The following is a 25,278-nucleotide window of genomic DNA, read 5'->3' as shown; positions in this document are numbered from 1 at the left end:
CAGACCATATCAGTAGTCCCAGGTGGGGGTGGGGGTGGAGGTGGAAAGGGACAAATTCCATTGTGAACAGGTCCAAACACTGGTGGAGGAGGAGGGGTAGGAGTACTAGGAGGAGGAGGAGGCGGAAGAAGAAAGGGATAGTGCTGAATCATGTCTTGTGCAGTTGCCTGGGGACACATGGCAGATTTTTGATGTATCCTGTGATCTGGAGAATACAGCTGTGGGGGTTTCACTTGTGGAGGTCTCAGTTGCGGTCTCAAGAAGTGTGGAGGATGAAACAAACGAGGACCTCTTCCTCGTGAGAATTCTCTGCCACAATATAATCTTGAATAACTTGAGGTAGACTGCTCCACAGGAGGATACTGGACTCCATTTTTCTCACCTTAAAAATAGCCACAAGATTACCTTATTTCCAACACAGCTTAGTCTTTAAAATCTTCCCAAAACAGGTCCCCCCTGCCCCTCACCTGAACACACACACACACACACACACACACACTCTTACATTTAAAAAAGTTTGAAATGTAGGGATACAATATGCTTGATATGTTTATGAACTAATGTATTCCACATTTTTTTTAAAAAGAAGAAATTAAGAAATAGCCTGAAATGTAATCACATTGTTTGTTCGATGTTAAACTTATTTTGGTAAATTAAGAAGCCAAGAGCTTTTATGCTCAGTATGAGACTCTTGAGTTTAATGATGAAAAATTTAAAAACTTCTGATCCCAGGAGAAGTCAATGGTGTTACTATATTTACTTTAAAATGACCACTTCCAAGTAAGCACCAGTGAAGTTTTGAGATCATAGTTTTGTTACCAAAAACAAAACAAAAAAACAAAACAACAACAACAAAAAAAAAATCAATAAAAATAAAGAGAAAAGTACTGAGGTTTTAAAGATGTACGTCTTGACTCATCATAGATGATCGGTTGAGCTTTAAATTATAAGAAACCAAAGTTAATTTATTCTACTGAAAATGACTCGGGATGTCTGGACAATCAAGCTCAAGAATCTCAAAATTAAACTTCCAGGCAATCTGTTTTTTGCAGCACCTACTGTTTAGTAATGAACACATATGCAAGCCTTGTATGAACTGCACTGCCACTTTGTACCCTACAATTCAGTGCAAAAAATATTTTGCATCATGCTAAATTCTTAAATGAATCATACTGGAGGTAAACAAAAATACATAACAGTGACATGGAGATGGAACCTGTAAAAGCCAGAAGACTCCTATGGTCCTGGCACAGCTTATTGCAAATTAACTACATTTAAGCTGTATGAGCTGGAAATTTACCTAACATGGAAGCAGAAAGGTTTTTTGGCAGGCTTTCGGCTTTGAAATCCCTTTAGAAGGGAACCTATAATATCCTATGGGGAAAATCTGCCACCCCCAGATGTCTGGTGCACAGCCCTGGTCCTGGGCTGCCTGCCCACCACCCTTTAAAAACTTCCAAGAACACAAACAGCCTGAGAAGCTGCTTTCTAGTCCACTGCTCACACACTGGGCCCTGCAAAGGGACTTCTGACGACCCACGGACTAGGAAGTAGGGCTGTGCGAAACGGAAGCGTTCCATTTTGACCAGCGTTTCGACAGAACAGTGTTTTGTTTTGAGTCAAAACTGCTGTTCCGTTTCATTCCGTTGAAACATTTTGCTGTTTTGATCCCGTTTCATTTTGCCCATAGGATATAATGGGAAAGGTTGAAACAGGCTATAAAGTTGCCATTTCTGGCCAGATTTGGATGAAACTTGCAGGAATGGTAGCCCCTTCTGAGGGCATGACACATGCCAAGTTTCAAGAAGTTGGTTGGAGCTGGAGTACCGTGTCCAGTTCTGGGCTCTGCACCTCAACAAAGATGTGATAATCTTGAGAGAGTCCAGAGAAGGGCCACTCGTATGATCAGAGACTTGCACGGCAAGCCATACAAGGAAAGGCTGAGTGACCCAGGACTCTTCAGCCTGAAAAAGAGAAGGCTGAGAGGGGACTTGGTAGCAGCTTGCCGCTACATACGAAGCGTACATCTAGGGCTTGGTGAACAACTGTTCACCATGGCACCCTTGGGGAACACTAGGAGTAATGGTCACTGTCTGGACACCCTAGTTGTGAAGTAGTTTTTCCTAATGCTGAGCCTGAAATGATCTTCCAGGAGTTTGTGACCATTACTTCTAGTGTTCCCCAAGGGGCTAGCAGGCCTGTAGCTTTCACCCTGCTGCACCTTAACACAAACAGTGTCACCCATGTCATGAGTTTTGCTTGTCCGCAGCTTGAGGTGCAGTTTCCCCAAACCCCTGCACCTACCTCCTTGAAACATGGCAGGCTTTGTGGCCTCAGCAGACGCTAGCATGCCTGCAGTTTTGACCCTACTGTGGCTTAACACATACACGTTACCTAAGTTCTGCTTTCAGGATGCTGGGGTGCAGTTTCTCCAAACCCCCTGCACCTATCTCCTTGAAACGTGGCAGGATTTGTGGCCTCAGCAGGGGCTAGCATTCCTGTAGTTTTAACCCTGCTGTGGCTTAACATATACACGACACAAGTTTGGCTCTCAAGACTGGGGTGCAGTTTCTCCAAACCCCCTGCACCCATCTTCTTGAAACTTGGCACACTTTATGCCCTCAGAAGGGGCTACCATTTCTGCAAGTTTTATCCAAATCTGGCCAGAAAGGATAAAGTTATAGGCTGCTTCAATCTTCCCCATTATAGCTTATGGGCGAAACGTTGAAACGGCGAAACGTTTCATAGATTTCATAGACAGGGCTGGAAGGGACCTTGGAAGATGGCTGGAAGGGACCTTGGAAGATAACAACTTGCCTTGTTTTGTTTCAAGGCTGTTTTGACCTCAAAACAGGTCGAAACAGCGTCGAAACAAAACTGGTGGCGAAATTTCACACAGCCCTACTGGGAAGCACCCATTTTCCAACCTGGGTGCACCTGGTGACAGCGCAGCAGACCTATCCTCATTCCCTCTGGGTGGCAGCACGAACAGGGCAATTTGCAAGCTGCCCTGTCCTCAAGCTACTCCAAGGAGCAACAGGAAAAAGGTCAGCCTGCAAGCTGCTTGCAGCTGTTTGGACAGAGGCAAGGGTGAGGGAGCACCCTGCAATGGGAGGCAGGAGCTGATCAAGGAGCAAAGACCCCCCACCCCACCATCACTTGCAGGCAACCCCTTCATCCTTGCTATCCAACTGAGGCTATCCCCAGGTGTTCTGCATGCCTGAAACTCTGCTGCCCATGCCATTCTGACAGACCCCCTGCACCACCCTCAGCGGATTGGGATTGTGGGACTGTGGAGGGGGCAGCCCCCGGTTTAGAAGAGGCAACCCTTCCCCAGTCCCACTGATTAGCCAATTGGTGGGTACCAGGAAAGGAGCAGGGTCACTGACAGCTTGCTCCTGGATGAGCTATCAGAGGCCCATGGGATACAGGCACCTCTGCTTCCCTGATAAAATGGAAACCTGTTTAAACCAAAACCTTTTTCTGGTCCAATGTGATCCCATCCTAGACAGATTTCACTGTATTTTCCATATAAATCACCCAGTCATTTTCAATTTTTAATAAAATACTTACCCAAAATACTTGCATTTGCTTGCCAGTGATTCGTTATTGTAATTTAATGAGAGAGTATGCATGTATAGCTTCGTCTCAAAAATGAACAAAAACTCTCAAATTCGAGGCAAGTACCATACCGGTATATTAAGGACAAATGTAACCAATATTTTTGACAGTTACAGTTAGAAGGTTTGTAAAATCTCTATGATCAAAATTAATTATCCAATACAGAGGTGTGTTTGTCAGTTATTCCAGAATCCTAATCAATTCAGTTTCTATGATGATTTATAAAACACAAGAAAAGCAGATACTTTTCCTGGAATAATCAATATATTTGTAGGATTTATAAACAAATCTACATGGACTAGAATAGAAAAAAAAAAAACACTACACAAAAAACACCGTAATGTTCTGTAGGTTCACTTGCCAAATATAATTTAAAAACCTATCAGTCCTGCATTGAAACATCACAATCCAAGAAAGTGTGTTCCATTCATGGAAACTTTGGTCAGGTTGTCCCTCTGTTCTCAATGACTCTGCATTGATCCAGCTCTGGCCAAGGTGGCCATCATGGGATTCCAGGACGAACACGCAGATTTTGACGTGTGTTGTCTAAGCTAAGCTATTAATAATCCTCTTTTTAAAGAGAGACAGCTGCCTTCATCATTCAGTCAGGTACAGAACAAATAAACTACATTCCAAAGAAGGCCACTAGACCAAGGGAAGTATTGGATAATAGGTAAATGGACGATTTAGAATATATAGCTTACTCACTGCTGGCACTGAAGTTAACCAGTTACAGAGATAAATGATCATTTAGCAAAATAATTAAAGCTCCCCATAAAACTAATTAGTGTACTTATTTTTAATTACAGATAAGCAACCTTCCCTTTCTCAATTAATTAGTCCAAGATTAAGAAAAGTACCCTCATGCATTTCTAATTATCATTTTAAAAAGTACTGATGAAATGTACAAAGACTCAAAAATTGTATTAAGATAGATTTAACAAGTTATTACCATTATGCAATTCCTACTTAGTTTTGGGAACTGATGTTCATTTTTCCTATAACAGTTACTCACTTGATTCATTCGTATCAGATCTGGACTTCTTCCTTCCTTGATTCTGAGGTTTCTTTTTCTTCTGTTTTGCATGTCTCTCTTTTTCATCATCACTGAAATCTAAGGCCTAACAAGTGAACAAACAGATTGTACTCATCAAAAACTTGTTTTATGTTCAAGCATCAGCCTTTTAAGATACTTTAGAGGTCCTGCAGGTAAGTGCATGTTCAAGTGATTAAATAATGCATCATTATGCACGTGTGCAATGGAATCAAATAAGGATTACATGGGCATTTTAGTTTAGCATTTACTAGTTGAGTGCTTGACTCTCAACCTTTGTACTCTTACTTTAAATTATGATTCACTTGAATGTTGCTTAAAATATATTTTTTTGCACATTAAAAATTAATGAATTGAATGCAAAAAAGATCACCTAGGTAAAACCAGTCTCTCTAGAGACCAGAATTAGCCTGAATTAGCCTTCCAGAAATTGCAATTTGGCCAACGCATTCCAAAAATCCTTTCATCATGAGAGAGGAAGCAATATTAATTTCTCTCTCTCTGTTACATCTAACACATTGAACCAAATTAAACATATGCACCATATTATATACACAAGGAAAAAGTAATACTCCTCACATTTTTCAACTGATTAGTGGCAAAAAGAGAAAAAGTGACTGATATGCATTTTGTATATCCAGCTTTGAAAAGTAATAAAAAAAGAAAAGTTAAGGAACAATAAGCAACACAAAAAAGAAAGAAAATACCATTGCATTTAATTTGATGCCTCTTGCTTAACTCATTATGCACAAAAGATAAATACATTCTGTAAAAAGTTTAACACTGGCAGCTCTGGTTTTAAGGAGTACTATCCATCACTGAAGGCTGAGTAATAGGAAGAATCCCTCTCTTAAAAAATATGTAACATTCATTTTTTAAGAATATTTTCCATTTCTACAGTGTACTAAATACTACAGCATCAGTTTTACTCCAATTAACTTTGGATCTGCTACATTTTGAATTCTGGCTAACAACATTAATTTACATCAATATTAATGAGAAGAAAGTCAAAGTCTTATAGTATAATGAGTCCTTGGAGAATTGATTCAATGTCTCAAACTCCAAAAAGAACAACAAATCATTTTGCTGCTATACTAAAAAATTATATTAACAAGTGTAGAAAAATGTGCTCATATTTCTCTTAAAAGCATTGTTAATAGTTTAATTTATAATCCCACATGATAATAATAAATGAACCATACGGAATATTACCTAATATTTAGGTATGAGGAAACCTTTCAGTGATTCCTCAGGTGATAGCTCTTTAAAATCCTTACATTAAGCAAGTGGAATAGAAAATTTCTTGAGACCTACTAGTTCAAGAAGGACCTCCTGTGGCTTAGAGATTTTCATTTGATGCTATGAAAGGATTCTGGAAGAGTTGCTGCTCCCTCCTAGCATTGCAGAGGATGTTTATTTCATTTGTTGCTATAAAAAGCAAACTGCCAAGATGCCATCACACGAGACCCATGATGAGCCAATGAGCTTATGGTTCAAGCATACTAGGTTCATTCACAGACTGGCATTTACAGAGAGCAGGTGGGTGGGAGTGTGCTTCCTGGCAGAAGACCTATCCAAAAAGAGAACCAACCCAGTAATCTGCATCACCTGGGAGCCAGCAGTGCCATGGGAAGCAACTAAACATTTCATCACCCTTGATGTTGATTTTTCAGTTCTTCAAGGAAGGGGCTTTGCTTTGGCAGTGGCAGCTATGGTCTCCCAGCCTCAAGGGCTTCACAGGCCCCTGATGCTGGGAGAAGTCAGCAGATGTGGTCTGCCAGCCCCAGTGACTTCAAACATTCCCAGGGCTAGGAGATAACAGCAGCTCATCTCCCAGCCACAGTGGTGCATGAGGCTTGCTTCTTGCTAGTGCAGGGAAAGCCCAGAATCGGTGTCCTCCTGAACCAGTAAACAGGGCATGATGGGATCTAATGTGTGATCCCATAATCACGCCTCCTGCCATGCACATGTGGCATGGCAGGAGGCATGACTGTGTGGATCAGGTCACACATTAGCCTTTACCTGCATGTGTAGAGAGGCCCTAGGTCTGACTTCAGGAAACTTGCATAAAATTTAACATTCATGAAATTTTGGTCCATAAACCCAGTGAACTCATTCTAGGCCTAAGAAGAACTGCATCCACAGGTGGGCATTAAAAAAAAAAAAGGTTGCTATGGACATATAGCTTTCTATCATTGCTGGGAGAAAGCAAGCTGGTATGATCCCACTGAATTCCTCCCCCATCCCCCTGGAGGTTTTTCAAAGCTGTGGAGGATGGGAAAGAAGTCCCTTCTACAAGCAGAAATATTGATTCAATACTTGCAAAAAGGTAAGTGGGTTGGGCTATATAGCATTGAGTTTGGATATAATTATATGGCTACTGAATGACTGACTTTCAGAACCCAAGCTCCCACAATACTTCCTTGGGGAGGAGCAGGGGTGGAAACATCAGGCAAATAAGTACCCATGTAAAAAATATTCTAAATTGCTAAAAATCATGACCCAAGACCTATTATCAAGCAAGGTAAAACCAGTCTCTCTAGATCTCCAGTGGCTAGGAATAAACAGAAATAACTGAAGTGGCAACATTACAAACATTCCTACATGCATCCGTGTGCCTTTATAAGCACTTATTTTCATATCCTTAAAAAGTTTTCCAACAGCCACTATAAGGTTGCACCAAGATTTTGGGCCTCACAGTATGGTTCAAGAAATGTCCTAGAAGTATGGTTGAACACAGTACATAAGAAATTACCACACAAGGGCAGACTATAGTTTCATTTAATCCAGCATACTGCTTGCACACAGGTAAGTAACAGATGCTTAGGAAGAATACAAGAAATAGGGCTCATCTATATTAACCCATCCCATTATACACTCAGTGGGTACATCTACAGGTGTGCTTTACTGCATAGTAGACCAATTTACTGCGCAGTAAAAAGTGTCACCATCTACATGTGCACTGCAATTGGGGCATAGTATATTAATTTACTCCGGCATCAGACAGTCCCATCAGACACAGGTACTATCGGATGGCAGAGTAAATTACTGCACTTAAAGGCACGTGTAGACAGTGATGTCAGGATTAGTTTACTCTGGTTCAAATTCCACCAGAGTTTATTCAGTCGCATTAACTGGACATGTAGAAGTACCCAGTTACTATCAGTAACAAGTTTTCTTTTTGCAGCTTTAGCTCCTCGATATAAAAATCCTCCTTTCCTGATTTTCGCCCTCTCATGAATGCATGTTCCTGACATTGTCACCACACTAAGAAGGAATGAAAACAGGAACTTCAGCAGCTATGGACTCCAGGATCTTATGACAAGCAGTAGTATCATCACAGACTCTTCCATCTAGGCAGGCAACATTATGCACAGTAGTGATCCTCCACTAGATTTTTTTTTTGTAATACTATTTGCTTCATTATCTTGGCTAAGTATTCTCACAAAGGTTTCCTAAAGCTCAGGAACTTGTTTTTAGCATCATTGTCAGACTAATGTTTTCCATATTCAAGCAGTGAAATGAATTTTGAGTTTTTCCACGTATGGCATTACTGATAATATTAATGTAGATTACATGGGAGCAAAATCCAGCCACGTCGTTTTTAACAGCAACCAATTGAAGTGCCTTCTTGCCTATTTGAACATTTTTGAGAGATTTAGCCAAAGATCACAAGCCTAACTGTGTGCATGTAACTCAGTGGTGTATTAACTCATGGTGAAATCCAGCAGCTGCTATTTATTGTGAAGCTTTTCAAGAACGCTTTTCACTTCTGCATGATAAAGTTGTCAGATTTTCAACACCACCGGTGAAGAGCTATATCCTATGGACAGCAAACCTCAGCCTGAGCCTTTTGGATGGGGTAGGATACAAAATCGAATAAATTAACAACAGGAGGTGAGTATACTCATTTATCAGCATAAAAAAAGCCCAAGCAGCCTTATTAGCTGTTTAGGCTAATAAGATCAAAATAATCTTTTGTGGACTCAATTTATTGACTGTATTTTTAAATAAGCCATCAAAATGTTGGGATGAATATTAATGCTAAATTGTATACTGGAATAAGTAACAATGCCAAAATTAATCCATGCAGTTGATGGCAGCGTTCCTGGGAAATTTTGATTCATTTAGCTATTAGAGACGCCCAAGAAGCTCAAGCAATAAAAAAAAAAATTAAAATTGGAGTTTAAATCTTTCATTTTTGACATTCAGGAGGCTACCTGCAAGCCATTTCTTACTTGGAACTTTGGATACTGTTTGAAACTGTTTGAAAGCTTGTCGAGATTTTAAGTTATGTATGATACTGAATAAGTCTTAGGAATAACTTCATAATACATTCTCTTTCACAACCCAATACATTGCTTAGGACTTATTTTTTAGCAGCAACTTTTGAAGAAGGAGCTGTTTGCAGCAAGGGCAAGTGGTTTCAGACATCTTCAGATACTTAATTCTTCCCTATCTAAATATCATACTGACCTGACGCCTGAAAAAAAGATGAGAGCTTTCCATATATGGAGCTGCATAGGACAGAATGATATTAAAGTACAATTAAAGAACAATTAAAGAGCACTGACTTCCAAGAAACCAGATGTACATTGTGAAGAGACAATCTTCACAAGCTGATCTTGAAGTAAATACCTGACATGGGAGTAAAGCAGCTGCTTTTGCCTACTTGATCCTGCAGACCTGTCTGACATGGAGCCCTAAACTGACATAAGTTTCAGAATCCAGTGTTATAAAGAGAGTCCGTGCTGATATGCACCACCCCTTTTTTTTGCAAAGAAGCCAACTAAAAAACAAAAATAAGAAAAGATCTGCTATGTGGTAAAGCTAATGTGGAGCCTGGCTATACTGGCATCTTGCATAAAGCCAGTCAAGAAAAGCTTTTCTTGACAACTGGTGGCTCTTCATATTCTTTAAATTCTCAGTTTAGAGTTTAAATTGCTTTTGGTAGAATGGAGGCATTGCTGAAGCCAAATTACAGTAGGAACCATGGATCAATCAAAAATTTGAGATAAGCCTCTGCTGCTAGAGGCAGGACACTGTGACCACTAGAAACATCTAGCTCTTAAAATGCTAGAAATTGTGTATTTCTACTTCCAGAAGCAAGTAGGAAAAGGTGTTCTATAAACAGTCCATACTGGTAGAGGGCTATGTCTTAAGGAAAACAGATCACTTTCTTAACAGAAGACAAATAAACCCCAAAACTAAGCTGCATCTTAAGCAAGGTGCTAGTTAAATCAAAATGTGAGTATGTGTAAAACTGTGAAACAAACAGATCAAATGAGATGCACGTACCTCAGGTGGTGGCTCTTGGTCATGCAACCATGAAGCATCCGATCCTTTTTCCCTAAAAGGTTAGACAAACATGTTAAGTCATTTAAACACTAACTAATTCACTGCAAATAAATTCAAATTGTTACTTGAACACAGATAAATGCTTTACAAAAATACTGTAACAGCACTGCTTTGAGAGCTCCAACACCAGGAAGAATTTTTTAGATGATTTCAAAAAATGTTCTAAGTTTGAAAGAGGCATTTTATTTAAACACATTTTCTAAATAAATATCTTATCTCACACCAGTCCTATGAACAATTTCCCATGTTCTACTTTGAATGAATGAAAGATAAGAGTTGCATATAACTAGCCATTAATTTGGCTGAGTACTTAAAAAAAAAACAAACAAAAAAACCCCTCTTTTTGAGGCCAAACTGCTATGCTGCAATAAGATGCATCTTCTTCCTAAGAGCCTATTTCATGATGAGAAAGCATAATTTGGAGGAACACACAAGTGAAATCAGCTTCAATATGGGTCTGTCTAGGCAACTTCTCACCTTTATGGCAATTCCATTCACAAATATAATTACACCTCCTTTTACTTCAAAAGTCAGAAAGCCAAGCTATGTCTTGATGCCAATTCTCAACCGCACTTCCTTCCTGTTATCAGGATCTATGGTTTTACAGACCCATAGTTTGAAATAATTTTCAGATCTCTCAAATACCTTTACTTATATATTACAGTAAAATCTTTGTTAACCGGCATCCCCGGGGTAAGGGGATTGGCTGTTATGTAAAAATTCCGGTTATCTGAAATAACCCAACATGGGTTTTCAGATAACATGGAGTGGCGAAAAAGGGGAAGGGGGGGGAGGGGAAGGGGTGTGTGGCAGCAGCTGCCACCACATGCAAACTCCCCCCCACCACCAGAAATTCCATTTAATACAATTTCCAGTTACTTAAGTGCCAGATAACAAAGATTTTACTGTAACATGATGCAATAATCAAGCCTACACTAATTTAACTCTAACCTTTCTTCAGGGAACTTAGGCAACATTTCTTGTTTAACAGATATAAGATGAGCAATAAAACACCTAAATTAAATGCATTTAACTCAAAAATTATGTAAGCAATCAAACTTAAAGAACCACAAAAACTGAAATTCTATTAACCTATCTCCAGGGGGGCGTGGCCAGGGGTGGGGTGGGGGGGGGGGGGGGAAAGAGATTTCCTTGGTAGCAGTAAGTTAAGTACATGAAATCAGTATCAGGTCAAATAAATATTTTAAAATAGGAAGCTTATGCAAGAATACTTCAACTGAAGTGTGTAGCTTTACTATATTTACCTGCAACTCCAGAAAATTCAACATGATCTTTACACGAGTCTTTTACAATTGGAACTGTTATGTAAACATCACTGCAAAAACTTCAGTTGGAAACAAAACCAACCCAAGAATCTGAATTTCATGCATTGCTTTTTCTTGAAGCATAGTACTAATTCACAAAGATTCAAAAAACTAGGTAAAGTGTCATTCCTGCCTTCTGAAAACCACAGTTTGAAGGAACCGCAACTTGTTTTGAGCAACTAGTATGTGATGTCATTAAGGTGCATCTGCTTTTTCACACGAAATGTTATCAGCCATTGGTCTCTTTAAATAGTCATCTTGTACAATCTTATTTATATTTCTAGGTAAGTGTTAAACTTGGGTTAAGACTCAGTACATAAACATTTCAGTAATAAAGCAAAAAACATGAAAAAATATAAGTTTAAGGGACGCACTAGATGAGTGAGTAGGAAACAAGCAGTATCTTATAGAGGTGCGCTGATACATTGGTCCCATATTGGATCAGCACCGATATAAGGAAAAAGAGAGCTGTACTGGCAATCAGCTTTTTAGGGCGACAAGGCCAATAATGCCACCGATAAATGCCCCATGCATGCGTGCACCACACAGGTGGCCAGGAGCACAGCTTGGCAGCATGAAGAGCAGCCAGGTCTGGCTGGTAAGTCTGTTGTGAGGGAAGGGGTGGAGGTGGGAGGCAGGGGGAGGGCAGATTGAGGCCCCGGCAGCAAGGGAGAGAATGGGGCTGGGGCAGCGGCAGGTGCTGGACAGCCAGAACCTCAAGTGGCTCGCACCACTATGTACACACTGGGGGGGGGGGGGGTGTGTGCATACAGATCTGGGCATGGAGCAAGGGTCGTTTGCAGCTGCAGGCTGGCATGGCACCAGGCTCTTCCCGGCAGGAGCAGGGCTGGGTTGCACTCTGGGTCCCCCTCCCCCCTCCCCCCAGAAAGAGCCTGGTGCCACCCCGGCCCACAGCAGCAGTGTGCCCTTGACCTGTGTGCAGGTTTAGGGGCATATAGATCTAGGTACCCATGCCTCCCCAAGGGGTGTGTGTAGCGGCATCCCCTGCACCGCCCTAGCTGTGCAGAGCCTGCCCCAGCCCCACTCCCTCCCTCGCCGCAGGGGCCTCGATCTGCCCCGCCCCCCCATGCTCCTTCCCACACAAGAGTTACCAGCCAGACACCACTCTCCATGCTGCCCAGCTGCATAGTGGAATTGGACTGGTATCAGCCAGTATGGCTCATTTTAAAAATAAAATAAAATAAATAAATAAAATTTTGGTTAAAAAAATCAGGTAATTGGCCCAAAAATTCTCTATCAGAGCACCCCTAATATCTTATAAGATATATTAAGGTGAAACAGACAAAACAGGGGTTCAGGGATTTTTTCATCCTAAAATTTACCTATAATTTGATCTTCTTGTGTCTATATGTCTGACCATTTTGATAAACATGCTTACGCTCATTTACTGTACTTTGCAAGATATTTTGTTGTACATGTGACTTTAAGCAGCAGGTATTTCAACAGGCATCCCATAGTCTCAGGTTCTGTCACAGTCACAAGTGGTTGAACCAATGGTATAGCCCCATTTTGGCCCTACAATTTGATACTATATCTAACACAACTTAGAGGCTAAAATAAGCTATTTGAAAGGAAAAGAATAAAAAATTTCTAGCATGACTAAATCCCTACTTGCTATGAAGCCAGTTATTCTCATATTAACTATACCCATGCTGAGTGTAAGAAAGAACAGATGCGCTTTAAGCACAACAGAGAGAAATATTTACTACTATTCAGAAGCTATTTAATGAAATCTACGACCACGAGGCTTTCCAAAAATGTTTTATGTGAAAATTATAAACCATATATACTCTCCCTAGAATGGATCCTTTTCCAGGAGATTCCCCATGGGAAAGGGTGACTCAGCCTCCCCTATGGCACCTTTCTTTCCTACCCAATCCAGGGTCTGTGATGAAGAGGGTGGAAAGAATGCACACTGTCCTTCTCCAACTCCACAGAAGTCAGATAGACGGTAACAGACTTGGCTACAAAAGCTTCCCTGTGCCCCTCAGTGTTCTTAAGAACTAAAGCGTTGCAGCAATCTAGGGAACACATCTAGGGAAACCCAGTGCTTCCTCAGGTTTGGTCCAGCTTCCTGGAGAGGCACCATATTTGAAGTCAGAGCTATGGGCTCTCTAAACCCTGGAACATGGCAGGATCCACATAGAAATCTTACTCAGGACCCCCTGTGACAGAGCTCTGGTTCCAGATGCAACCTTGAGACATTCTCTGGGGTGTCCTTCTGCTGTTTGCTGCTGGACTGATGAGAACCAGCTGAGTTGTGCCAGAAGCCAACTTCTTGGCCAGCCCCCCTCAAGCCTTGCCAGCCCATAGCAGAGGGATTCTGCCAGCAAGAAGCATCATACCCTTGTTCAGCTGTGTGCTCAGAAAACATGGATCCCTCTTCCCCTGGGGAGATCAAGCATGATAGCTCAGATACCCTGGGTTCACAAGCATCACTGACAGTTAATGGGTTAAAAAGAATAAGAAAAGGATTTATTATAAACAAGAACCAACACAAGAAAAATCAATAGCCATATGTTGAGAGAGATACAGTAAGAAGAGGAAAAAAACATATCAGAACAATACCTGGTCGTACCCTACACCTTATATCCAAGGATACAGTCTCTATCCAAATCACCAGCTGAGAGCCTCCAGCATTTCCCCATACCCAAGGAAATCTGACAACCAAGCCATGATCTTGAGGAAACCTTTAAGTACAGCTGCATAGATGGTCATTAATTTATGTCACCCCTGGATTCATGGGGCTTATACTTTGCAGTAACTTCCTTCTCCCCACTCCTCAAGGTGCATATTTACCAAGACTACTAGCCTCTCAGACATACAGATTTGTTAATCCAATATAATGCCCCTCCCCAAAGATAGTATGACTAGCTAGGTGTCTGGCTTCTGGCCCTTTTTTAAGCCCTTACCTTTCCAAAGTTCAAACTGTTGAAGGCCTTTTAGGCTAATCACCAACTTACTAAAACAACCTTGGCTGTAAAAAATGTGCATCAAAATTACATGCATCAAGTACTAGAAGACATACAGATATGAGAACAATACTGAACACAGCTTTGCATACTAGCTACCATTATAGATTAAACACCACAGAAATAAACCTCATTTGGGAGAAAAAATCATGTATGCTACACAGTGAGCCCCTAAAAGTAACTTTGTCCTGGGGTGACTCCATGACAGTCCCTCCCTTAGGTCCATCCATAGGAAAGATCTGAGCCTGAATTTTCTTAGTGTAGAAACTGCCGAAAAGAAGAAAAAAAAAACCCCACCCTTAACTGTTTGAGGGGGGAAAAAAAATCTTTTACCAAAGATGAGATGCACAAAGTAATGTAGATGACCAAAAAGTGAAAATGAGAAGTTCTGCTGTATTCTCATCAGTGAACGACTACAAAACACAAATTGGAATTTAAGATTGAAATTTAATCTTACACATACTGAAGCAATTTTCAACATTTTAAAGCTCATGAAGCTGTTAAAGCAAGTACTAATGACCCCAAAGAAACCCAAGCGAGTTTTAACTGAGAATGACAGTCTTCAGCAAATTGGTCAAGCTATCATAATATCTGATACAGAAAACCCATCACAAGTAATTAAACTTTTGACCTCAGCTGAGCTACCTAAAAAAGTTGTTAAATAGATATATACATTATTCAACAGTTATAAAATGGGCAATACAGGGAAATTTACTAATTTAATCTTTAATTGCCCTGCACTCATTCTAGACCATAATTAGATATCATGGCTCTACAACCATGAAGATAGGAATCTAGGATTTTAAGCAACAGAAATTCAAGTACTAAAACTCACCTATTTCCACCTTAGGAAACTTTAGAGCAAGAAAATAGCTGTAAAAGAGACTCACCACCTAAGAAGCAATCCCCAAGGGGAAGTGATAAGGAAGACAGTGGAGGAAAGATAAGACAGAAGTTACTGATTTTCTGTTTTGATACACAACAAGCAGATGCAACATTTGTAAGAACCAATAGGCATCAAAATTCTCTAAGTACCGCACTGCTTGATTTCACATTTCACCTTCAGATCTCCTGGTAAACAGGGCACTGGCCTGGGTCACAAGACACTAAGGTTCAATTCCTGCCTCAGGCAACATTTTTGCAATAAGCCTGGGACAGTCATTGTATTCAGTTTCCCAACAGTAAAACTGGAGATAATTCTTACAACACTGTGGGGATAAACATACATCAATGACTGGGAGATGCTCATATACTAAAATGGTGAGAGCTCCTTAGGTATCTAGCTAAAAGGAAAAGCTGACTGGATAAAGTTTTTAAACTAAAATGTATGATTGATTCTTCCCAAGCAGCAGAAGACTGACAAGTGATGGAAAGCAAAGCTCACCTTTGATCTTTAATAAACAAAAGTGCATTCTTGTAGTTCCTTTTCACCTCCTTGGAACGTTGATATGAAAATAATTCCCATAAAAAATACCAGAGGAAGTATCAAAGGAAACCTGCACTGTTGGGTAGCTCATTAGTCTATGGATTTGTCCATAAAACATAAGTAAGCAAGCCATTAGACATGGTTATAATCAAAACTAGGCAAATGATGATGGTTTCTCCCTATTGCCGAGGGATAGTACAGAACATTTAATCTGTACAGACACAGTCAAACACAGAAAACTACTTTCAGGAAGAGAGGAAACAATTCTTTGAAGTCTGAACTTCAGTATTCATTATAAAAATTCAGAAGGGACTGAAAAACAGATTTACAAAAGCAATGAAGAGTGCTTAATCAATCAGATGCATTACAGAACAATTAACATTAAACTCTTTATAATGGATTTACTGTTTCAGATATCCCTTTTTATAGCAAGCAATTATACTACTGCCCTAAATGAGCTTTTACAATGCCCACTAATATTTATTTCTTTGATTTAATGAATCAGAGGAAGGTTTATGTACACATCACTGAAACTTTACAGTACAACTTCTGGTGGTGTCACTGCCCTTGCCCCCCTGGTCCTGCTCCTGGGAGGTGGCAGCGTGGGGTGAGGGGTGGCAGCGGTGGCAGACATGTGGGAGCCCCCCCTCCCCCCACCTCACATCCATCCACAGAGGAGTGCCTCCTCACCATTAGCAAGGAGACAACCCCTGGACTAAAGCATCACAAAGAGGTAGCTAGCCATGTTAGTCTGAAGGAAATTTTCAAGAGCAAGTTAGATAAAACCTTGGCTGAGACAGATGGTCTGTAAGGTACAAATTTACCATGCCTTAAAACCAAGTCAAAAATGCATCGTGTAAGCTTTAAACAGTGAACTTATTTCACCAGTTTCTCTCTTAATGGTATCTAGCCTTGCTACCCTGATTTCCTGCATGGAGGAGCCACTTCATCCAACAAGTCACAGTTCAGTATCAAAGACTGCCCCAAAGTGCTATCAGTTAGAATAGCAATGACAAAGGAACTAACGGTAAGCCTACCAAGGAAAAAGCTAATTTGTGCCAACAAATGCAATGCTGCTATTAAGGCATACTGTTCGATCATGGGTGACAATTTGATTTACATCAAAATATCCTCATAGCTGACTCCAAGGTGAAAAACAACAAGTATCTACCAGCCGAACATTTACTTCTTCCTTTGATGCGTAATAGACATAAAATGGAAGGAAAGCATTGAACCAGACACCCAGAAAGCAAAGGCAGCAACCAAAGCATATATATTTTAGAAAAACAAAAACACCAAAACAAACCACTTTTGCCACCAAGGGTATCTAGACTTGGATGCTAGCATGCCTCTATCACTAGACCATTATAGAAGTAACTAGATATACTGCAATATAAATGTGGTATGTATCAAAGATCACTGGTAATTCTTATATAACAAAGGGCTTTGTCCGTCTGTCTGTCTGTCTGTCCATAACACACTTGGAGGACTCTGACTGGTTAGTGAAACAACCAGAGTGCAGAGCACTGCCATGACAGCAGTGACAGAGCAGGGGGGGGGGAGTTTATCAGGCCAGCAGCGCAGGCCTTGCCCCTCCGTCCCTGCAGTCATGGCAGCACTGCACCGCCTCCGAGGAGCAGGGCTGTGGGGAGGGGCAGGGGGAGACAGAGGGCATGGCGAGGCAAGCTCTCCCCCACCCCCCGACTCCTGGGAGGCAGCGGCGTGGGTGGTGGCACTCCATCCCTGCCTGTCCTCCTCCCCCTGTCATTCTTGATGGGCAATTGGTTAGTTGAGTACAGAAGAGTTTAATGAAACCTCAAGAACAAATGACAAAGCACTACTGAAAGATTTGGAAATGAATAAGGCAAAAATCCAGAGGGGTCAAGACCTGCTCTGAATCTCTAGAAGGGAGACACCTGAAAGGTACTTTCACTCACTATGGTCAAAAAAGAAGCAACTGGCAATTTGAGTACTCAAAGATGCACATTTGTATGTTGATAGATTGGCAGACGGAAGAACTGGGGGAAAAGGGCTGACGGCACAGACAGATGCTGCTGCCTCATTATACCCACAGAACCATTCTTGTCCAAATGGAAAACAGTCTTAGCACTAAGGAGCTGAGACCAAGATTTAAAAGTCTCAGAAAAGTACATTCTCTTGTTTAACTACAATTTTTTCAGATACCAATTCAAAAGGGCTTTGGAACTTGAATATTAGCATGTGTGTTACCAGATCAAAATGATCTCCCCCTTCCCACCCCACCCCCTGTTGGTCCCCTCATAGTTCTTTAATGGGGTCTACTGGCTAAGTAAGAACCCATGAAAAACAAAGTAGGTTTCTGTGTATCACCCTGCTCCTTCATTTGTGAGAAAAAGCAATGCAACATTCAATTAATCATTCACCCTTTGGAATACGCTTTTACATCTCACTATCAATCTTTAAAATTAATTTATCATCATGTCTAAGCTTTGGATTGATGCATGGAAAAAACAAAAAAAAATACCCCAGCCCTATAGATATAAACGTGTTATACTGGTCAAATTGTGAATGATTTTGATATCAAATACTTTAATGTTGATCATTTCAATGTTGCTGTATTTTTTATAATGGGGGTGCAGGCTTTGAAAAATTATTTTTACATTTACAGATGCAGGAAAAGCAATCCATTAATAAAAGAAGAGTTTTAGTTCACAGTAATTTTTCTAGTTATTTTCTCTAGGTTTGATTTCTTTTTCCATAACACTGTAACACAAAACAAATTACTAGATCTAGTCTTCCTATGTTGTTTTAACGGCGATTTGAAACAGGGTAGGTCTGATTTAAATAAAATCTATTTCAACCATAATTAAAATCACAGGTCAGAAAGCCCTGATTTAATCATTGTTTTCTACAAACAGTGTAGATATCCTTGCTGTTTGATATCCTTTATTTTCATTTGACTTATTGAAATGTTGGACCTTTAAAGAAAGGCAAGGCCTCGACTGTGTGTACACAAACCTGCAGAAATAATAATAATAGGGCTGATGGGTAATCAGGTCTGTTATCTCCAGGGATCCAGGTTTTCTGTTTCCCATGGAAAAAAAATGGAGTAAACAGTGGATTTTACCTTTAACCGCAAGCAAACACAGATGTCTCGTTTTACCAGAGAAACCCATGGATTTTGCTGTTTTGCAATGAGCTTCCTGCAGGCTAACCAAGTTCCAGCCTGCAGGGAGCTGGAAGGAAGGTGGCAAGACAGGTGGCACCACGTGTATGGATATTACTTTGGCCCCAGGCAGCCTGCGGAGCAGCTCCAGCAGGTAAATGGCTGGGAGGGGGGGCAGGGGGAATGAGGCCCCTGTAGGGAGGGAAGGAGGAAGCTGGGCAGGGCTGGGGCTGCTGCCCAGTCAGGCCGTGATTGGGGCTCGGGGCAACAATGCGTGGCTACGGGGCCCTAGAAGGGAGCAGGACAGGGCCAGGGGTGGGGGCTACCCGCTGCCGCACGTGCTCCTGGGGAGAAAGGGGGACCCGTGCACTCCACATCTATGCACAGGATAGGTGCAGACTGCGGGCGCAGGATCCCGCCCTGCTTCCCTCCCCCGAGGCTCTGCAATCTGGCAGGCATGACCCGGCACAGTGGAGAAGAGCGGAGCTGCGTGGAGAAGGTGCTTGCCGCTGCAAGCTTCAAGTTGCCCTGGCGACGTGCGTCTTGAGCGCAGGGCTGCAGTGAAGGCAGCAGCATGGGATTGTGCTCCTCAAAGCAGCAGCACATGCAGGAGACATGTTGCCAGTGCAGTGCAGAGCTTGCAGCAGCGAGCAGCTTCTCCATGCAACTCCACTCTTCCCTGTCGTCCTGCTTCCCTCCCCCCGAGGCCTTCGCAGCCCGGCAGGCATGACCCAGCACATCAGGAGCCATGAGGAGAAGCTGCTCACCACTGTGAGCTCCACGCTGCCCTCGTGACGCATCTCCTGCACGTGCCAGTGCTTTGAGTGGTGTAATCCCGTGCTGCTGCTCTCACTGCAGCCCTGCGTGCAGGAGGCAGGTTGCTTCTCCACGCAGCTCTGCTGCTTCCTGCCGCGCCAGGTTGTGCCCACCGAGTTGCAGAGGCCCTGGGGGAGTGAAGCAGGGCAGGAGCCCAAGCCTGCAGCCTGCACCTGCCCCACATACAGATCTGGAGGGCACAGGTGTGCACAGTAGCAGGGAGACCCCCCCACCTGAGCCCACAACAGGCAGTGGGGAGGAGTGGGGGGGGGGGGAGCAGAGCCAGGAGGCTGCAAACCTGGGTCTGTAGCCCTGGCTGCTGGGGGCCCCCTCCGGCAGGGCGGGCAGGACGAGAGGCACGAGCAGGGCCAGGGGGCTTGTGGGGGCCTTTAAATTTTAAGTCATGGATTTGGGGCAGGGGGGGACAGTATTAGAAATTTTGCAATTTTTTTAATCAGGGAAAAACAGGATCCCTGTTTCTCTCTCATTTCCATAAACATCCTTGTTAACAGCAGTATCTCTCTGGAGACAAACTTTTCCCTGTGCCTGAAAAAGGGTGTTTGTGCCTGAAAGCTTGCAAAGAATATTTTTTCCAACTATTTAGCTGGTCTAATAACAAGATACCACATTTACCTAAAAAGCCTTGTCTGCCTATGATCTCTGGAGACACAAAGCCACAGTTTAGAACTGAAACTAAGCATCACAGAGATGCTTAATGGGAACTTCTACTGAACAATGAGTCACTGGGTAGAGTGGTTTTCTTTAATCTTTACAAATCTATAGGGGAGCTTCTGGGAACCCCGTAAAACTGGGCCCCTAATAGAATCCATGGCCTGTTGTGACCTATTTATAAAACTTCTAAAAGGTTACATGAGTATATTGTTGAAAATTAGTATATAGTTAGAAGTTCTAATGCCTATTCCATGATGATATTTTTGAGCTTTAACTTATCTTAAAACTCTTAATAAAAGTTTATTTTTTTAAAAGCATCTTAATTTTTTTAAAGAGATTAAATAAAAAACTGCTATAAATGAAAAAATCTGTTTGTTTTTTTTTAAATCGTTGATTGTTATCTACCCTGATTTGAAATTTAGCAATCATTCAAATGCTTAATGTTAAAACAAATATATTACTTTGGTTATTTTCCTCCTTCACTTCGATAGTGAACAATTTTATTATAACATGGTCTACTTTTGCACTTTCATTTTTGCAAGATACATTTAATTTTTCTTGTAAAAGTTCACTGTTTTTGTGCCTGTAATGGGGCAGTTCAATATAGACTTTGTTAAGGAGCCTTAAAATCATGTAAAAAACAGGTTAATGACTCACTGTTGTAGTTTCTCCGCAAATATATACTGGGTGAAATCTTCCACTGATGGAGCAAAATACACAGCATCTTTCAGATTAATGCCCTTCTTCTTAATATGCTCAGGGCTGTTAAACCTTAACACATAGAAGGGTCGTGAAACAGGACCAAATATCTCAAATATCTGAAAGACAAAAGAAAATTATAGCCAATTTCAGGAAACTACTAAAACTAAGAATTTCTCCTCTACAATTATACGCTAAAACAATAATGGATATTGTCAGGATTGTAAGAATAGTCTAAAAATTACTGGATTAAGTTTTAGAGCAATTCAAACACTTCAAATCAACCATGACCTGCAGGTTGAGATGTGTTTAAATAATTTTGTTTTATTTTTTGTTTATCATTCAACACAGTGCTGTTAATTTCCTTAACAATTCCTACTGAAGAAGTCACTTTCCTTTCCCATTTCCTATTTAGCCGCCACTTACCAGCAGCTATTTGTGTAGGCAAGAGGGAGGCACTTGTGTGATAGAGTTCTTCCACTCATCTCACTGCCACTTTCTCCGTTCACTTCTTGTACTCCTTCCAATCCTTCTACCTTAAGTCCTTCTCAAAATTTTGGTTCTTTTTTGTCTCTGTGGCTCTCTGTACTTGGAACACTCTGGACTCGTCTGTCCTCCTTAAAATTAAATCTCTACCCAACCCACACATGGATCATTCTTTTAGTTTCCGGAGGAAATCCCATCAGCAGACTAACTTCCTTAACTGTAATTTCATTCTCTCCTTCTGCCATCTTCCCAACTAAATAGCTTTTCATCTCCACCAAACTGAATCCTATGCCCAGAATCATAGCTTCCTTCTCCCACTTAAACTCACTTCTCAAAACCTTCCTGCTTCCTTAAACTCTTCTATGTAGGATCTCAGTGCTTCTTCCACAGGGGGAAAGGGAGGAATTAAAGAAACACAACATGCTTTTCCCCTTCCTTATTGCCACCTTTTTTTTTTTTTTTTAACCTGCCATATACAAAGTTCCACCCCGCTCTGAACTCTGTTCTGCCACTCTGCTGCCCTCTTAACCACTCTTGCACCTACTCTCATCTACTCCATTAACTTGCTTGGAAGTTTCCCACCGTAAAAGCATGCTCATCTCTAACCACAATTCTGAACTGAGAAAATGTATTCTTTTATCTCCAGCTATTCTTTTCTTCTCAAAGCCCATGGAAGTTGCCATTTACAATCACCAGCTGGATTTTTCCCAGTTGCATTCTCTCCCTTTTTCAAAGAATTCCACAATGTGTTGGCAGAAAAAGAAGGAAATTTCCCCCCCGCTCATTGTGCTAACTACAAAATTTCAGCATGACAAAGCAACGAAGTACTAACAGTATAATCTCAAACCAAGCCCAGAACACTAGCCAAGTGACAGTGTGTGTGCATGTGTGCGCAAGTACGTGGAGGGAGGGCGGGGTTGGAAATCAGGGTCAAACCAGGCTTCCCACTGTGCTCTGGACCAAACAGCCCGATCTCTCCCATCCAGCAGAGGACAGCAACCTCCTGCTGCTGTCAGATAATGTAAAGTTAGACCTGTACTGAAATTTTAGTACTTAAACCCTAAAAGCGGATGGCAGAATGATGTTACAAGTACACATAATACAACTTAATTAAATGAAACCTAAGCTGAAGCACCATTTGAGTTGCAATTAAAAGCACCCAAAAGTTGAAAATACCAGAGTTTAGGCTGCTCAAGTAACCTTAATTCTGCCCCCTTGTGTATATGCACCTCTAAAAATTACGTACCCTGTTGCTGTTCAAAATTCACAAACAAAAGGTTAAACGGACTGTAATGAAAGTGACTACACAGAAACACCACCAAATGAACCAAGACAAAAGCTAAGAAAAATATTCTGTTACTTGTAAAAGGTGGCACAGTGCACCCTTAGGCAATTTTATTTATGTTTTCAAATGCATCTCTAGAACACCCTATTAGAGCTTAAACTTATAAAACAAAAGATTTTTCCCTCAAAATTATTAGAAGCATAATTATTCAGTACAGCATATAGCATCTACCATGCTCTACCAGCTTCAGCTACAGTTTCAGCTTTATGCAAAATTAGGACCATCTAACTTTTGAGATCTGACCCAAAATAACCTGATGGGACCCAGCCTTAAAAAGAGGGCTCTCACTAACAGAGCCAATTTAAATTTGAACAGTGCTCACTGATCTCAGAATGGAGTATCTGGTTCAGCTACTGGAAGAAGAGTGAAGACTGAAAATCTTGAAACAAAGGAGTATTTTACATGGTCAATTAGCTAGCTACCTCATCTAGAAGGGAATTGAGTCAGGTCTTCAGAAAAGACTAGCTGTGCAGAAAAAGGGACCAACAATACAAAGAAGGAACCAACATTTTAATGGACTCCCCAATGAAGCATTCATAACCAGTATCATAGAACTGTTACCCATATATAATGATAAGCATGGAACTAATTAGTTTACAGGTTATAGATGCCACCAACAATATACATTCACTTTTCTGGTGTTACAACCTATGATGTTTTACCATACAAACAGCAGCAGTAGTGTAATAGTTTGTTTCACAGACCTTTCCTGCTGCATGCCTATCTTCCTTAAAAATAATGCTTTCTTCATTTACCGGAGGTAGGCCTTTCAGTGACTCAATTACTACTAAAAGTAAAAAAAAAAAAAAAAAAAAAAAAAAATTGGAAGTTTAGTATATTTGAAGATATTAAAACAACAATTTAACCAGCAGTAATTTAGAATTGAAGCAGCAACTGCAAATAATACAAAGAATATTTCATAATTAAACAGATTTTAAACATAGTTTTTAAATGCTTGGGCAATTTACTCATAAGTCTATATGCAATATGCAATCTCTGAAGCTAGATTCCAAATACAACTTTACATTTGAATAAATGTCCATGAAAATAAACTTGCAAGTATGAAAAAAATGTAAAACCTGAATAGCACAATCCAGGAAAGTTCTACCATACAACTCAGATTACATAATCCCAGCTCCCACATAATGCTAGAAACAAGATTGATACATTCATGGGAGTTCTGTGCAGGAAGAATAGAAAAAAAAATCAGATAGCAAATCTGTAATCTGCAGAAATGCATCAGGAAGGTAAGAAGAAATGGCCTGAGAAGGAAACAGAATGAATGGACTATGTACAGGTGGGGCAGAGGACAAGTATAGGAAAAATTTCACAAATTAAAAATTAGCATAGCATGACAAAACTGGGGAATAATAAAAAATTAGATATGGTCAGTTTTGTGGAGAAAGCAACTTTATTGGTTTAGATTAAAAAAAAAAAAAAATCACATGCTGCATTTACTTCTAGTACTGCAGATCAGAAATTTAGTACATTCAGAGACTTCTTTTAAAGCAAAAGAATACAAAGCTTGACACCTTAGATGAGGGGTGGACAATTTGATGAGCTATCGCAGGCCAGGTTAGCACCTCCTCTCCGCCTCCATCCCCACCCCCACCCATACAAGAGCTCACCAAAACTCGCTATGTGAGATAGGGCTGCAGGTCGGGGGGGAGTGATGCTTAGGAGCGAGACAGGTGAGCAGGGCCAGGGACACACCAGTATCACAGGACGGTAACAATGTGAAGCTACAGCTGGAGCAGAGCTGGGATCCCGCTCCCCACACGTCCCTGCCAGCAGAACTGGGGCTCTGCCAGGAAAGTCTCTCCTTGCATCCAGGGCAGCGGCTGTGAGCTTGGCCCAGGCCCCAAGAGTGGCAGTGGGGCTCAGTAAGTACCTGTCCCTCCCCCCACCAGGCTGCTGCAAAGCCACGATGGGCAGATCAACAGTTTCTGGCCCAGCCTAGCCCCAGTACAGCCAGCACTGTTCGCCTGCTCATAGGTGTGTGATCGGCACCCCCTGATGGCAGCAGCCTGGGGCCCAAGGCTAGAACTGCCCAGGCCCAGAGGGAAGCTGAGTGCCTGTAGGCCTAGAAGGGCCTTCCACACAGCTGGGTCAGGCCTCCACAGCTCACCTGGGGAGCATGGGAGGGTCTGGTCCCAGCAGGATAGCCTCTGCTGGGCGTACTGTATCCAGTTCCTTCCCACCTGTGGCACCAGGGCCACACATGGCCTGGCCCAGCCCTAAGGCAGGGCTGAGCATATGGCTGGCTCAGCCTGAGGCAGCTCTGCATCAGCAGGTGACACCAGTCTAAGGGGTCGCTGCCAGTCCCTCACATGGTGAG

General features: G+C 41.6%; 1 protein-coding gene across 1 annotated transcript in view; it reads right to left on the bottom strand.

The window, feature by feature from the left end:
* The window catches only part of NAF1 (nuclear assembly factor 1 ribonucleoprotein), a 53,179-nt gene that overhangs the window by 473 nt on the left and 27,428 nt on the right, over positions 1–25,278 (bottom strand). Inside the window, 5 exon segments of the mRNA XM_025204719.1 lie at positions 1–382; positions 4,637–4,742; positions 9,974–10,025; positions 21,068–21,228; positions 23,645–23,727. The exon segment at positions 1–382 is cut by the window's left edge and continues 473 nt beyond it. Of these exon segments, the coding sequence (XP_025060504.1) occupies positions 1–382; positions 4,637–4,742; positions 9,974–10,025; positions 21,068–21,228; positions 23,645–23,727 (784 nt within the window).

This window comes from Alligator sinensis, unplaced genomic scaffold, assembly GCF_000455745.1.
Source record: "Alligator sinensis unplaced genomic scaffold, ASM45574v1 scaffold454_1, whole genome shotgun sequence".
Taxonomy (NCBI): domain Eukaryota; kingdom Metazoa; phylum Chordata; order Crocodylia; family Alligatoridae; genus Alligator; species Alligator sinensis.
This window is presented reverse-complemented; position numbering and strand designations above follow the sequence as displayed.